General features: G+C 35.1%; 1 protein-coding gene across 6 annotated transcripts in view; it reads left to right on the top strand.

The window, feature by feature from the left end:
* RAP1GDS1 (Rap1 GTPase-GDP dissociation stimulator 1) overlaps positions 1 to 17,706 on the top strand; it is a 134,327-nt gene that overhangs the window by 79,145 nt on the left and 37,476 nt on the right. For 3 of the 6 annotated variants that reach the window (XM_069485484.1, XM_069485485.1, XM_069485483.1), the window contains exon 5: positions 10,535 to 10,681. The exons of the other annotated variants lie outside the window; for them this stretch is intronic. In XM_069485484.1, coding sequence (XP_069341585.1) covers positions 10,535 to 10,681 — 147 coding nt within the window. The remainder of the gene's footprint in view (positions 1 to 10,534; positions 10,682 to 17,706) is intronic. 6 annotated transcript variants of the gene reach the window in all.

Raw genomic sequence — 17,706 nt, 5'->3', positions numbered from 1 at the left:
TGTTTCTTATAGTCTCCATTTTTCTGCAAAATTCCACATCTGTTCATACATGTTACTCACTTTCTCCATTAGATCTTTTAATATTTTTATTGTAGTTACAGAGTTGCTGTCTGATAGTTTTAACATCTGGATCATCACCTGTGAGTTTGGTTCTGCTGATTTATTCATCTCTTTTGACAGAATTTTTCTTTCTGTTTTAATGCATCTCTTAATTTTTTATTGAATGCTAGATGTTATGTATAGAAAAACTATAAAGGTTGAGATGAACGCTATTTAATCTCTGCAAATGAGCACACTTTTATTTCAGGCTGTTAGTGTGGGGTAGGGGTCAGGCCAGTCTGGTCAGGAGTTGAGCTGGGTTCACATTTTGTTGCTAACTGTACTTCAGTGCAGTCCATTCTTCAGATTCCTTTAGTGGTGGGCTGCTCTTACCTTGTGCTTAGAGTAGGGGGGGCTGGAGGACTTTTCTGGGTGTCCCTGCTTTCCCTTCAGCCATCCGTGCACACCTGCACCACAAGGGGTTCCCTCCATGCGCTTGCTCCTCTCCCAGCGGCAAACTGCTGTTGACAGGGATCACGCAGAGCATCCATCACTGTTAGCCTGTGGAGCAAAAACCCATTTCTAAGCGGTACTCACCTAAAAGAGAAAGTGTGAAGCTTGAACGTTTCGTGGTGTTAGTACGGAGTTAGAGTGTTAGCTTCTTAGGGCTGCTGTAACAAAGTACCACAGACTGGCCTAAAATGAGAGAAGTTTATTGCTTCACTGTTGTGGAGGTTAGAGGTCTAAGATCAAGGTGTTAGCAGGGCCATGCTCTGAGAAACCTTGTAGGAAAAGAGGCCTTTTTTCTTTTTTGTCTCTTTCTAGCTTCTGGTGTCCTCAGATGTTCCTTGGCTTGTGGCAGCGTAACTCCATCTCTGCCTCTGTCTTCACAAGGGCATCTTCTCCTTTTGTGTCTTCACGTGGAATTCTCCTCCTGTTAGGAAGACACCAGTCATACTGGCTTAAAGACCTACCCATCTTCAGTATGACCTCATCTTAACTAATTATATCTACAGTGACCCTCTATCCAAACAAGGTCACATTCTAGGCTACTAGGAGTTAGGACTTAAACATATATTTTGGAGGTGCAAAATTCAACCCATAATAAGTCGAAATGACATTTGTGTTTCAAAAGCATACTCCATATCAGTAACATTATTTCATACTGGTAAAGATACTAAATTACTGAATCTGAAAGCCAGAGTTAAGAATATACTAACTTTTTTGGAAGAATTTTTGTACTTGATTTCAATTCAGGTAAATTTAAAGATGCAACGAACAGTTTTTTAAAGTAACATTTTAATGAAATTATTCACAAACTCCATCCCATTTGCCACTAATATATGGAGCATTCTTCACATGCAGTTTTGGAAAAATTAAATTCAGTCATTTCCTTAACTCATGATGGGATAGTTTTAGAATTTTCAGTAAGGTTTTCGTTTAGCTTTCTAGGACATCTGAATTTCGTAACATGTATGGCCAGCGTACACTGAGAACTATCGGGCTCTTTGAAGTTTAAAATGCAGGACTCTAGTCTCAGTTATAAAATCAACTGGTATTAACTAAAAAAGACTCGAGTAGTATTTGTGTTCTTACATTGAAAATAAGTCTATGTTGTCTATTTTTTGAAATTCTTGTTCATTATATATTACACATGTTCAAAAACTATGATAATAAACTATTTGTTCTTAGAGGCTAAAAAGTGGCATAGCAATGGAGTCCGAAGGAAAAACCGTGAGGAACTTAATTAAAATAAATTTTATCATGGCAGTTTTGTAATGCTATCACGTTTTGCAGACTCACACCAGTAAACTAGAACTTAAGTTATAATTATTTTGACTTGAATCATCTATTCTGTTCACTAAGAAAGAACACATCAAAATTATTTCTAGACAATACAATTTCTCAGAACTCAGCAGGAAAAAAATTGAGAACTCAGCTTTCTAGCTGACCTTGATAAAAGAATTTCTGATTAAATTGCCAAGGTTTTAGAGTTTCTAGTAATAATTACTTGGGGAAAAATAAGTACCTGAATTAAAATGATTAATGATTGGAAAGCTTAAAACAGCAAGATTCAAAGGGTTATTTTTGGTCCAAGACCACACAGACCATATGTGAAGTACTTCCTATGTGCACAACATGGTGTTAGGCACAGTCAAGACAGAAATGAGTAAGAGCTTTAGAGCCAAAATGAAGCTCTCAGCAGTCATCTGCCCATGCTTTCCCTGTTCCAGATTAGCACACTGATGTCAACAGACGTTAAGAGTCTTACGGTCAAACTTATCAAAACCCAGAATTTAATAAGAGACCTTATTGTTATTTTATGGTAAGTTATTGCTTTAATGATGTTATAATTTTTCTGATATTAAACTCTTCTACCTTTGTTGAAATTCTTAAGTTAAAATTTCAAATTGTAGGTAGCAAAGAAATTCAAATTCCCTCTCTGATATCTAGGATCATCCTAGTATTTCATCATTAATTGTTCTTTCTATTCAGTTCCTTAAAGACCTTAGCTTATGACATGTCTACAACTTTATTTGCTTGAAAAGTCTGACCTTCTGTTGAAAATCTTCTTTCTTTACTCTTAATTAGCTATAACTGGTACTTAAATCGATTGGATGTGATTCATATAATCCTCTGCCCAGTAGTGGAAAGGGTGAAAAAGTGAGGAAGACTGTGCCTGTTGTGTTCTGTTGTCTTTGTGAAGCGGGAAGTGTGGTTTCTGTTAAACATACAGAAGTTGGGAAAGGGAGGGAGCTGTGGAAAGTTGTGAATATTTGGCCAAGTCATCGTGGGTATGTAACAGGGGTGTGAAAAGATCATACAGTGCAATTAAGGGCTTGTTCCTGCTTATAAAGCCCATAAGTTTACAAAGTTAAAGAAAAGATTATATAATTTATTCATTCTTTGTTGTGTTCCTAAATATTGTTATTCAAAGCATATTCTCTATGAATTTTGGAGTTTCTTTTATTCTCAGAATGAATCTCAGTGAATGGATTTGTGACTCTCCATGGGTTTTGATAGGGATATGAAAATGATGTTGTTAATTCTATGCCACTTTAAGCCCTAAACCCCATTATACGTGAAACAGATTTTGTCAATCAAATTCTTTCTGGTTAGTGTACATGTTAGACAGCTATTTTGTGATATATTAATAGATTGGCCTTGATATTTGTTAAGTTCAGGGATACCCTGAAAAGATTTTTTGGAAAAGGTACCAACAAACTTTTCACAATTGAATCTTCAAAAATAGATTCTTAGTTGAAGCTAAGAAAGCGGTGTCATTGTGCAAAACTTAATGGCCTAGACCAGCAGTCCCCAACTTTTTTGTCACCAGGGACCAGTTTCAAAGATGACAATTTTTAGTAGTTCTTTAGAAATACAAGGATGAGTTTCAACATGTTATTTTGAAGGAAGAAGTCAAACACAAAAATGTACTTTATTTATTATTCCTTTTAGATGCTATCCTAGAAGAAATAAAGCTAATCTATAATGTTAGAAATTGGACTGTGGTTTCCTGGGCAGGGAGTAAGAGGGTGGGTTTGGTTATTGACTAGAAAAGAAACAAGCGAACATTCAGAGATGATGGGAATTCTCTATGTCTTCATTTTATTATTAGTTACGTGGGATATACGTCTGTTAAAATTCATGGAGCTTTATTAGGATCTGTGCATTTCATACTGTGTAAAATATATCTAAGTAAAATTAGATATTTAGAAAAAGTGCATTTGCAAATTATATCAGCAGACAAAGTACTTACGTAAAAATCAAGTTGCCTTTCTAGCTGACGCTGAAGGGTCTCTCTTAAAAATTTGCTTTCTGGTTTTGATATTAACATCACTAGCCAACATAGCCTGTGACTAAGTATTTCATTGTTTTATACTTTTTTTTTTTTTAATCTATCAGCAGTTTGTATATGTGCATATATAATTCACAAAAATACAATTAGGTCTCCAGGGTTGTGCTGGTAAATTAACAATTGGCATTATGGGAAAAAAGAAAAAAAAGAGACGTAATATATAGCTTTTGGAAAATTCCATGCAAATACTCCCACCATGGCTGATTTCCAGCTACCAACGTGGTGTCTCTAAAGAGGCAGAGTTAGGAAGAGATAGTCAATTTCTGCTGTGAGGCTGGCTTCAGCACACTATTAGGATTAACTATATACATACAGTATCTACATATCTTCAAAATGCTTTTCACAACACACAGCAAGATCTGAAACAGTGAATACAAGATCGTACCTCCAGCCAGCCATTTGACAGTTTGGACACCACTGATTAATAGTGATCATATATTCCATTTTGACTTTTTTCTTTTTTAGTGATTTTTCTTTTGTAAGCTGAATTTCAGCTTCTTTATCTCTGTAAATTTTGCAGCAGAAACCTGAGTGAGGGCCATGTAGGTCCATGACTCGCTGAATGAGTGAACACTGGGATTTTTTGGCAGATTTCAGACGTTAGCAGAGATTTTGAAAGAGACTGAGCCAGGGCCTTCTTTCTCCCAGCTGGTGCATGATCACCTATCTCAGCTCTCAAAGGAGTTTGAGCATGACTTCCCAACCACAAAAGACCTCGAACTGGGAAGGAATGGATCTGCGAGCCATTTGTGAATCAGCCAGATGAATCGACTTTGCCTGTGATAGAAGAGGATCAACTGCTTGAGATTGCAAATGATGGTGGCCTTCAAAGTTATGTTTGAGACAACCTCACATCTCCATGCATTCTGGATTAAAGTCAAAGCAGAATATCCTGAGATTGCCACAAAAGCACTGAAAAGCCTGCTTCCGTTCCCAACATCCTATCTTTGTGAAGCAGGGCTTTCTGCAGTGACAGCAACCAAAATGAGATTATGGAGTAGACTGGACGTAAGCAACAGACTTCAGTTGTCACTGTCCCACATCACCCCCAGACGACACTATCTAGTTGCAGGAAAACAAGCTTAGGGCTCCCACTGATTCTGCATTATGGTGGGTCAGGTAATTATTTCATTATATATCACAATGTAATAATAATAATAGCAATAAAGTACTCAATAAATGTAATGTGCTTGACTCATTCTGAAACCATCTCCCGCCACCCATGGACTTGACACAGTTGTGGTTTTCCCCTGAAATGATAGATTGAGTTTGTTGAGTAGGTTGAATATGCAACACAAGTAAGCAAGTTTTGCGACCCATTCTGTGTCACTGATATGTGCTGCCAGTGGTGACTGTTTTTCTAAAAGAACTTTCTGGAGCGGCTCTCATAATTCAAAACTCTGGCCAGTGATCTACCTTTAGAAAGCCATCGCACTTCTGTGCGCAAGAGAAGACGTTTGTGCTCTGTGTCCATCTCCTCACAGAGCTATGCGAACAGGTGTGAGTTAAGGGCATGTACTTTACGTGGTTGATAATTTTAATCACAGCCTGCAAAACGTTTAGTTCAGGTAACATTTTTTGGCTAGCCAGCATTTCTCTATGGGTGACACAGGTGTGTAGACTCACATCTAGAAGCGACCTCCTTGACCTGAGGAGTGAAACCAGGAAGCCGTCCAGTCATGGCAACTGCTCCGTCCGTGCATGTACCGACACAAAATTCAGTGTTCCTGGTATGTCATCATGCAAAGACTTGAATGGCTTTGCAGCTGTGGTGTTGGTTGGCAACAAAAGTGCACATGACATGTCTTCAGGCACATCCTCCTGAAAAATACATTGCACAAAAACAAGCACTGTTGCCTTGTTGCCAACATCGGTAGACTCGTCAACCTGGATTGCATGCCACAGTGGCCCATTAATCCTCTCTAACAATTGTGCCTCAGTATCCTCTGCTATTTCATCAATGCGTCTAGCGATGGTGCCAGCTGAAAAGAGGAACACGTGCCACCTTTCGAACTGCAGCCTCTCCTAAAAGTTCACAGCAAATGTCCTTAGCAGCAGGCGGGATCAACTCTTCCCCAGTAGTAAAGGGCTTCTTAGCTTTAGCAATGCGGTTGGCCACTAAGAATGCTGCTCTCAGTGCAGACACGCTTGATGAAGTGGTGGCCTTCAGTAATTGCTTCCATTCTTCGTGTTCACTTTTTTTTTTCTTTTGAAAAACTCCAAAGTCTTGTCTTTTAATGCAGGGTGTTTGAGCTCCATGTGGAAAAGCAGTTTTGAAGCTTTCACGGCTTCATTGGATAGCCAGTTGCCACGTATTATACAAAGCAGGCCTGGAGAATGTGAATCACCTGTTGCAATGAACCCATAATTTAAGTAAGACTCTTGGTATTTTCTTTTAAATGCAGCTTTCGTTTTGTTGGCAGTCGTAGAGTCTTCTGTCCCACCATTGGGTCTTTCCCCTTTTTCAAAGAAGCTTTCCAGCAATGTTTGTATTTTACTCATTTTTGCTAGGGTTAGCTTGTGGGTTTACAAAAACTGTGACTGAGACAAGTGTGCAGTGTGGGAAGGAGGTACAGACGGAAGTAGTAAATAAAATAATGGGCAGGCCAGAATCTTTAAGTGTCAGATTCTGACTTAAAGCCTGCCACCAGATGCAGTGGTATAATTGAAGTACATCAGCTTACTTGCCAATATAAAGCCTGCCACCAGGTGCAGCTTAATTGTCACTTGCCACTCACTGATAGGGTTTTGATGTGAGTCTGCAAGCAGTTGATTTATTATGGTCTTTGCTGATGATAATCTCTATTTGCAGCCACTCCCCAGCGCTAGCATCGCCACCTCAGCTCCACCTCAGATCATCAGGCATTAGATTCTCACAAGGAGCTCGCAGCATAGATCCCTCACATGCACAATTTACAATAGAGTCACACTCTTAATGAGAATCTAATGCTACCACTGATCTGACAGGAGGCGGAGCTCAGGTGGTGATGTGAGTGACAGGGAGCAGCTGTAAATACAGAGGAAGCTTCGCTCACTTGTCTGCTGCTCACCTCCTGCTGTGTGGCCCAGTTCCTAACAGGCCACGGACCAGTACCAGTGTGTGCCCAGAGGTTGGGGACCACAGGCATAGACAATATACTCTTTTAAAAAGTGTATAATGAGGGAACCGAATTAGAATTCAGACTTCCCAAGTTCCAGTTCAGAATGCTGATATTTAATCATCATAATTTCTTTAAGTAAAGTCTGAGTTGAAATACAAGAGAAAAGAAGTATGGTTTATAATTTCTTACTTCCCTAATAAGTGTTATTATCTCTAAAGTACATTCACAATAAAAGGTATTTGCATCTGCCTTCTCAGCATCTCAGCTTTCATTTTGGCTGTAACTTTAAAAAGCATTTGTATCCGTGTGCTGTCTACCATGGTTAATGTGGAAACAGTGCTCACTGTAGTGCCTGCAGCCTGTGTATGGCCGGCAGCAGTAATTAACACTTGCAGGGCATCGTGTGCAGGACGCTTTTCGTAGCAGAGAAAATGAGGCAGTACACGAACTCCTGGTACTTTAGAATGTTAAAGATGAACTCATTGCTAAAACTTCTTTGACAACAAAAGATAACTTATTCAACAATATCTCCACATATCTCCTTTTCTCGTGTTTCTCAATGTTAATTTTTGACAAAATTAGATGAAAGCCTCTTACCAGTGCGATCAGCTCTTGCTGTTTATTTCTCATGTACTCGTGATTTTCCGCAGAGCTGCATCATCCTCTCCCCAGAGTGAGCACCCCGTATGTCACAAGGGATTATAAGTGCTGTGGGAATTAAGGCAGTTAAGCAGATGGATGCATAAGAAACCAAGATCCTGTCATTATGCAAATAATCAGAGAGTGGGAGCAAAACTAATATCAGATATGGATGTAGGCATAATTCATTATTTGTATTTGATAGGAGGAATTCTGAGAAGAAATAAGAAAAAGGTGATGCTTAAGCCACGAAAGTGAAAGGGAGCATGAAAATTATAGATTTTTAAGTTGCGGGGAAAAAAGTGTTTTGAAAACCTGTATTTGTAGAGGTGACAGCTGAGGATGCATCGCAAGTTAGATGTTACTTATATGAGAAGAGTCAGTGAGCTTAGATTTGGGGATATAAAAGTTTAGAACAAGGAGTCTTTGGTAATTATTTTTAGGTGAAGAACAATACTCATTTTAATAACATGCCATTCATTCCTTTGAATCCTTAGATTCTATTAAGTATTTTAGTAAAATTCTTTTACCTTATTTCCCCTGGCTGACTTGCCCATAAAAAAGAAACAAACTGTCAACATTCCTGTAGTGGTGGTTAATATTTGTGGAACTCAGACAATTTATTGTGTTATGTGCTTTGCTTTTCTTAAATTTGGTAATAATGCAATTTCTAGTTTAGGGATTGAGTTTATGTCTTCAGGCTACTTTCAGTAACACATGAGTTAAAAGCTGTGTTACAGACAGTGCAGACAGGGCTGGGAGGAAGGGGAGGGGAGGAAGGGATGGCAGAAGGAGAAGGAAGAAAATGAAGAGAAGAAAACCATAGTGGCTCTGAAAGACAAAAGGTAATTTGCTTCTAATTGTAGTTATATTTTTATTGCATTAAATTTGTTGAACAAATTTGTACTTAAATTTGTTAAGTTTTGAATAGCTTAGTGTTGATAGGAAGCCAGCTTTGCTTTAAAAATGCACTGCAAAGAGTCCCACATACTAATAGTTTCTAAGCCTTAGTTTCCTAGTACATGAAATTGAGGCTTAGTTTAGCTGCTTTTAAGTCTTAAGCATGCATGATTTGTATTTTGAAAGCCCATATTTATTCAGCAGTTAGAATCAAATACTATTTGAGCTTTGCTATTTAGCGATGGGATAAACCTTCAATTCATATTATTGAAAGTCTGAGCATTTGGATTTGTAATCCTAATGTTCAGTTTTCTGAGACATCATCCGCATACAAATTGCTAAATAATTTAGATAATTTACATTTATATTAGTAGAAAATACCAATTTGGAAATTAGTTTTCTGAATGAGATTCAACCAATGTTCTTGGCTAGTTACCCTGGTGGTATAAGAATTTTCTGAGATCTTATTTGCACATAAGCATAGGGTCGTGTTATGCATCTGTATAACAATACAATAAAACTAAGTGGACATAGTGGGAAACCAAGTGGAGAAAAGTATTTTGTTTCATTTTAGTATGGATTTCCTTAAAATTTTTTTCAACATTATGAAGCTAATATTTCTGAGGCCGTGCTATATACATTGTGTGTGTGTATACCATAAGAAATGATACATTGTAATTTGCATTGTCTAATATGATTCAGCAGTAACTATAAAAATATGACCTAGTTTCAGTCCTTTTATGAGGAAAACGAAAATCTTTCATTTCCTAACTTCATAGCTGTAATTCCTTTGTGAGCCGTGTCTTTTACTGATCCTTGTGTTACAGTGATACTTCTCTAGCTGAACTGTCCAACATGGCAACCACGAGCTCAGTCTGGCTATTGAGCAACTGCAGTGTGACTAGTCTGAATTGAGATGTAACTGTAAGGATAAAATACACTTACTTGGACTTTGAAGATTTATTATGAAGAAGAAAATATAAAATATTTCATTAATAATTTGTATATTGATTGCATGTCAGAATATTTTAGATATATTGGATTAAATAAAATATTACTAAGATTAATTTTTCACTTGTTTCTTTTTACTTTTTTAATGTGGCTATTAGTAAATTTAAATTACACATGGGGCTCACATTTGTGGTTCTTACAGTTTTCTACTGGAAAGTACTGTTCTAGAAGCTATGTTGTATATAAGGAAGTCAGATTTAGAAAGACAGATACTCTTCCTTCCATCTCTTTGCATTCCTATCGTCAAGGGTTAGAAAGTATTCTGAAGCTCTTCATATGTTCCAACAGTTAAATGACATCAATTCTATGCAATGTAGATGTACACATAATGGAAGGTATATTTGACCATTGGTTGCAGTATTGACATATATTGGTGTGCACCATAGAGGGAACAGAGGGAATAAGGAAAAATGATACACAAGTTAATGAAGAAAGGGAACATGCTTCTACAGAAACTATAGAAAATGCCATTAAAAAGATCCTAATACTAATATTTAGGAATTACATATTGTCATCTAGAATTATACTGTGTCCTATATGGTTTCCTTTGATAATAGCTGACTTTGAAAACCACTGATAGAAAGATAAAGTTAGTGATTTTTAACCTGAGGAACAAAATCTTATACCAATAGAATATCACTTGGTTTCTATGTTTTTCCTCTTACACAGAATTCTCATTTGTGAAAGAAGGGGGTGAAATATTTCACATCATAAGCTCCTAGGACACAGAGAAGTTCTTTAAGCTCCTTTATGATGCCAGTGAGAATAATCTTTTTTCGCTTAAAAAAGTGATTGTCTCTTTTCCCCATCCCACTCCCATTTCCATGTTTATTTGTTTTGTTTTTCCAAAAAGACATATTTAATGCCCTGCTTAGGTTTATTTTCTACTTACTCACTAAGGAATAACACTGTTATGTTTTATATTTGAAATTGTAAGGTACATTTCTTTTTTCTTTTATTTTTAATTTAACTCTTTGTTTTACAGATGAGGGCAGAAGTGCAGTTGACCAAGCAGGTGGTGCACAGATTGTAATTGACCGTTTAAGGTCGCTGTGCAGTATAACAGATCCCGCCAATGAGAAGCTCTTGACTGTCTTTTGTGGCATGCTGATGAACTATAGCAATGAGAATGGTAAACAAAACTGAAAACTTGCTTTATCTCTGGGGGAAAAATTAAAAACCATATTTACAGTGCAAAACAAAAGGATTTGAAAACTGATGAACAAAGAATTCATAAGTGGAATATAAAATTAATATTTGAAAATTGATGAACACAGAATTCATAAGTAGAATATAAAATTAATAAGTAGCCAACATGAAATTACTGTTTCAGAAATACAAAATGGTTAGTTGACTAAATGGGACTAGTTTCTGAAGGGTTGCCCATACTAATCAGTACCAAAACAACAACAACAACAACAAAAAAAAAACTATGGTATGGTTTAAGCATTCTTATTATGAATATTTTAAAAATAAACAATACTTTTCATGTTCATTATATCAATGCCAGGTGTAGTTTGGAAACATGAACACTGTTTATATCAGTAAAATTATTTTATCTGGATACTAGGCTTACTTGGAAGCATTTTTTTAAACCTTTAATAAAATCTGGCTTTAGAAATGGAAAGGTCAGAGCAATTGCAGATATCTCATTCTAGAAATTTAATAAATTCTTGTAAACAGCAGTTTCTTTTCTCTGTAAAACATTTTTAGAACGCAGCAACAACTGACATGTCAGTAATTTTCAGGTAGCCTGTATGGCTGGTAATTAAATGAACATAAATCGGTGATATTAAGGCTTCACGGTACTTTTGTGTCACAGAATATTATTCATTTCTTTATCATCTTATATGAATCATTGTGTGGATCAAACAGTCTGAAAATTCTGGTATGTTCCTGGTATGTAACACGAAATCTTCCTATGGTTTGTTTCATAATGGCATTTTAAGTTACAATCTTTCAACAAAGACATTTGCATATTAAACATGTAATATTATTCTTTATTTTCATGTGCTCTAAAAATACGTGGTCCTTTTGACATATTATTCATTGTTTTTACTTTTGGTAATTGTGGGTCCAAAGACATACTCTCAGTAATTCAAAGAGAAAAAAGATACACCTTGACAACAAATGGCTACATTTGGCCCTTGATGCTGGTGACGAGCAAATGATGAGGACTGTGGCAAATTGAAGAGCCCCTGTCCCATTGAAAGGGAGGAGCCGCTACTCTTCTCTAGCCAGTTGTTTCTATATGACAGTTTGGCCAAATACCGCCAAATCTTTTTATCTGGGGGAAGAAGGAGGGTGAAAATCTAGCTTTTTATATTATATCTGATTTTTTAAGTGTTGGATTACATTTGCTTTGTTAACACTGTAGAAGCTAAACAGAAAGTGTCTCCAGGTCTCATCCTGTCCAAGGGCCACCAGTTTTAAACCTCTGAATTAAAATTATCCGTAATAATAAAAAGGAGTTTTTATTGATCAAATACCTTACCTGTCAAACTTGAGCCAATAACAAATAATAGTCCTTATAAGGTCAGTTAATTCTGTTTTTCTTCCCCTCTGGTTAAATTGTTTTTGAAGAGAAAATGATCTTAGTTAGTATTGAACAGGAGAAACAGGAGAGAGTCTGGGTAATCCACAAAAGGAACAGCGAGTTTCTAAATAATTGAAATTTGACCATAGTATGCAGGTATCTGAATTGCATTAAGAAATCATTGGTCAGTTTTTCATGTTGCTTCCATTTCCTTTAACTTCATTTGGGCTTGGACATTTCAGAAAGTAGGAAAAGTGCTAAGTGGGAGAATGTTTTAGAAAGGTACATAAAAGAAATTCATCATGAAGTTATTATAGCAGCTTTGGATATAATAGAATTAATCTTGTTACACATCTAAACTAGTTGTTAGTTCTTTGAGGAAGCTGTTCAAACACCTGTATAAAAGTAAATCAAATGGCCACGTGGTCTTCCAAAGCATCACTAATTCTAATCCAAAGCAGACAGTGATTGAGTCCCTGAGGTAGGATATCAGCATGTAGAGAAGTGTACTGAGAACGTAATGATTAACACGCAGAGTGCACAGTCTAAATGCATAACGTTTTTTTTTTTAAGAGTAAGCTTTTTTCTGGTGTTCAAGTATTGCCAAGAAATAACATAGATACTTTGGAAAGCTGTATTAACTTTTCTCCGAGTATTATTGGACAAATGATCTTTTTGTTACATTATTTCAAAAGCTGTAATTTGAATGTTGTTTTCAAAACTGGATAAAAGAGACATAATCTTTAGTGTTTTTAAGGAGAACAAATGCCAAGTTGTAACTATCCTCTTCTTGCCTGTTTCCTTTTTCAGTTTTGTCTGTCATGAGCACCACAGTTTGTGAAGTGATTCTTTTTCTTCTTAATGTGCTTTAACTTAAATTTTGTTTGTTTGGCATAATTATTAAGTACTTGCATTGTGTCAATTCCTTACTCTTTTCTTTAAAATTTGTATTGAAAGACTTAAATATTAGATCTTCTTTACTGATTTCAGGTAATTTGGTATTGATCCTGTCCATGTAGATGAGTCACTGAGACAAAAAACAATAGCTTTTGAAATTCAAGAGGTACTTTTGGGGGGTAGAGAATGAGGGTCTTGCTATGTTGCCCAGGCTGGTCTCCATTCTCTTGCCTTGGCCTAGGAGGCATTTTTTATTAGCAATGGTACATGAAGTTTCTTTTTATGTGTACCTACTATTGAATTTCAGTACACAAGCTTCTGCTAAATTTTTAGTAGAATATTTGAGTAAATATTGTACTCCAGCAGAAAAATCAACTCTTCCCTTGGATCTAATAACTTAAGCCTTATCCAGAGTTAGGGAGTGTTCTTTACCTTCATAGATAAAATTTTTTAAATATTTTTAAAGTATGCAGATAAGTACTGAAAGTGGTCATGAAGACCCAGCAGCATAGTTTCTCTGGAAGAGAACATTTTGAAATTGTTTATTAGTCCTAAGAGTAGATTGACACCAGATTGAAACTCAGGATACCTTGATTCAGATGCTTCCTGTCCATACAGTGAAACTCTGAGCATATCCAATTTTTAAATCCATTAAATAGGGAACAAAACAAGTTTCCTAAACACACACAAGATATATATATTATGAAAATACTCAGTAAAGACATTTTGTACCATTTGATAAAGCTGTATGTAACTCAATATTTATCAGTTTCAGAAGGTTTGAACCAGCTCATGACTCTATACTTTTAAAGCTATGAGCTGAATATATTCTTTTGTTTCCCCATTGGTGAAGCAATTAAAACTTTTCATACTCAGGTAAGTTTGGAATACCTGAGTAGTAAAAGTTATAAGTGCTTAGCAGAGAAGTTGTATCAATAATATTATATAAATAAAATCATATTTAAATAAAAGGTTTTTTTTGTAACAATCTTTTCAAATTCATCCTTTTTGGAAAATTATTCCTATTTTTCATGTGGCACAAACATACTTTTCAATTCTGTGGCCTTCCAAAGTAGCCTGAGGATGTGACAGTTGTGGCCATTGAAAAGCATGTTGATGATTTGACATTTGGTTTGAGGCAATATGTTGAACTTCATATGTTTTTTTCTTCATTTAGTTACAACTTCAAAGTTTTAGTTATTCTGTAACCCAAAGGCTTCAAACCTTTAGTTATAGTTATTTTTATCCCATTGGCTTTTAAATACCTTTTTCCTAGCTTTGGTTACCTGACGCCAAAACATTGCAGTGATGACTGAAATTTTTGTTGGGTTATCCACCTGTTTTCAAATATAACACCATTTTAGCACATAGTAGGAGTTTGGAAAATATGTATTGATTGACTTTTCTGGATACTTAGTATTGTTTAAAATTTTCATTAACAAAATCAATACTTGGAAGAGAAATAATGTTATTGGAATGTATCACTTTGATTAAGTGAAAAGCATTATAAACTCTTTGTCACCATGTTAGTTGACATTCCCTACCCATATACAGTACATGGCAGCAGCAGAAAGGGGTACTGAAAACAGGCTGATAGGGATGTGTACCAGGCCTGTAATTAAAAATATCCCATAGGCGATACACAAACTTGATGAATCTGCATATGTACTTGAACGTTGATTGCAGGTTTGAATAGAAGCAAACCAGTAACCTAAAGCAAAGCACTAGAGACCACAATAACACCTTGTTGAGGAATATATTGGTGGTCACCATTATTATATCATAATAGCCATGATTAATCAATGACTATCTCATGGAAAAATCTGTAATTGAGAGTTTAATTTTTTTCTTAACACAGTTGTGTTAGAGACACAACATAGACTGTTATAACTCTAAAGAAAGTTATAAATGATGATAAGCATTAAAACAGACTACGTTACTGATTTTGTATAAGCCATGCCGTAAGAGAGAAACGTGGAGGCAAGAAATGCGCCATCAGGAAAAGAAAAATAGGTTCCTTCTGAAATTATTAACATAATATATGTAGTCTGTGGCTTCTTCATCAGACCTGTGTTTTATTTACACATAATATATATGTGGTTTCTACAAATAGAGCTGACTTTTCTCTAATATCTTACTAGCTCCCTGTTGAAACACTTTTTTTCCTTTTTGCGGTTCCTGAAATCTGTCTGGGATACCTTCATGATAATTCTTAACATTTATTTGCTGCATGGACTGGTAATGACTAAACTACTGTTGAAGGGAGGCCATCCATGTGATTTAGGAAATGTAATTCCTGGGGTATATTATCGAAGCATAACAACTGAATTTAATTGTACTTAAATTCACTTGCTTAAAAAAGACCTGTATTTTCTCTCCTCTAATTTAAAGATGACTTAATTTGTTATTAATTTTAGCTACTATTTTCATTTCAATCAGTAGCAACAATTTCACAGTTCATGATTAAAAACCAAAAAGCATTTTGGCTTGAGCTACCTGTTTATCCTTATGTTTTGGTATTACAGTACTTTATTACAGATGAGAAAGAACATTTCCTAGATGTTGGATATTTAGAAAAATGATTTGCTTCATATGAATAAGGAACTATTTTCAAAGTTTACTTACAATGGGTATAAACTAATTAATAATTCATATGTTTCTTAAATAGTAAAGTCTTTTTCCCTAACTCTAAGGAAAAAAATAATAAAATTCAAGATATAAAATTATATCTTTGCAATTAATTGATTTTTTTCTTAATGGTGCTAATTTCCCAGTATACTATTTTAAATGTATTTTTCTGTTCATTTTTTTCTCTGTTTTTAAAGACATGGGAGATATACTTTTAATTTCACATCTTTTGAAGCCCAATTTGTCAAATTACTCTAGTGAGTTAAATGGTGCTTGTTAAAGACTTTTACTATGCAGCTGAGAAGTTAGGCTATTTTATTCTTTACTATTTGTTCTTTACCTTATTATTTAATGTTGTACTCTATAAAAAAAAATTGTGAATTTTTACTGTTTGTCCAACAGAGCTTTTCTAATTAGTTTGCCAAAGCAGGTTGCAATCATGAAGTTCTGCTACAAATGCCATTTTAAACAAATTATTTCAATGAAGGACAGAGTAGGTAGTTATTTTGGTGCCTCTTGCTAATTCTGTCTATTAAATTTGACCAATTAGACAGGTTGACTTTTATTCATAATCTTCCTAGACTGTTACTATAATAACACTGTTACTTAGTGGACAGACTGAAAGCATGGTTTTTAGTAGAGGTATATAAAATGAACGTTTTGGTCTAATTCCACCATGGTCAAACATTGGCCTTAATAGTCAGCTTTGGTCATTATGGAATGAACTTCTGAATGCAAGAGTCTGAAATTTTCAATCTCTGAAAACTGAAATGATTATTACAGGTTTTTTGTCAGTAATTTTAGTATCCTTAATACTTAAAATTTGGCATTATATTATTACAGGAGTAGTACTTTCTCAGCATTGTCAGCTGAAATATGATGGTATCAAGCACGTGATCATTGATTATGCACAAATTTTGAAGTTCCAGAAATGACACTGAAGTAAGCATTGATCTGTTCCGCCTTCTAAGAACTGAGGCTAAAGGCAGAGGTGAATAATAGATTTTAACCAAATATCTCTACTTTCATCTGTAATTTAGTCACTTAAAAAAATCCAGAGAGAAACTGAAAGTAACAAATTATGTGTAAGTTAACTTTTATAAAAATTAGTATTCCTGTTTTCTAACTGTAAGTAAAATCTAATGAACACTTAACTACTCTATATTGTTTCATTTACTGAAAAAAAAAAAAAATTTAAGTTAAATACGATTTGAAAAGCGGGAGTTTAGGCTAGAAATCAGAAATTTTTTGGATATGTAGCTGTATCTTGTTAACACAATTTGTGCATTGCAAATAACTTCTGTGTAACTTAAAGTGTAAAAACTAAATCATAATAATGCTCTAGAATAACTATTATAGTTGTTTTTTTAAAAAGCCAATGTATCCTTTTGTGAAACAAGGAATTTTTATGTTTTTAAACATGTTTGTAAAGGTGTACACATTGGGATATAAATTAACCTGGCATTTAGCTTAATTTGCTATGTAAAAATTCAGGCTTAAATTTATACTTACTGTAGATGTGGCCTTTATCTCAGCAGTGCCATAAAATAAGTGACTGGATTGGTTTCTCCTAATAAAAGCTGCTTAAGCAACAGCTGGTAGTGGTCTTAAAAAAAAAAAAAAAAAAGACCACTTTTTAAGTGACCAGTTTCTTTCTGAGATGAAAGCACGGAGTTTTCTTTGTAATCAGAGTAGACACATATATAGAAATTTCCTTCATAGCGTTTTTAATTATAATAAGAGTTGACCTGAAGCAAATAATTTAACCTGGAGTGAGTACAGCGAAAAAAATTACCTACTAGATTAAGGTATAATCATTCTAGGTGTCACTGGATTGAGATCAGTAAATGGGTAGGCCTCAACAGAATAATAAAATGTTTCTCCTATATCTCTTGTGATTTTGGCTTTGGGTTTTTTGTTGCTGATGCTGCTGTTTCACGTTACTTTCACACATGTAATCTTGTCATTCCTCTTGAGAACTTTTACAAAAGGGAAATTTTGCTGTGTAGAGACAATTTTATTTTCAGAACACAGAAAGAACTTTTGAATTGTTTTTTGTTGACTTCTAGAAAGCAAGAAATGTATAGATGTATTGT

This window comes from Eulemur rufifrons, chromosome 13 (assembly GCF_041146395.1).
Source record: "Eulemur rufifrons isolate Redbay chromosome 13, OSU_ERuf_1, whole genome shotgun sequence".
Taxonomy (NCBI): domain Eukaryota; kingdom Metazoa; phylum Chordata; class Mammalia; order Primates; family Lemuridae; genus Eulemur; species Eulemur rufifrons.
This window is presented reverse-complemented; position numbering and strand designations above follow the sequence as displayed.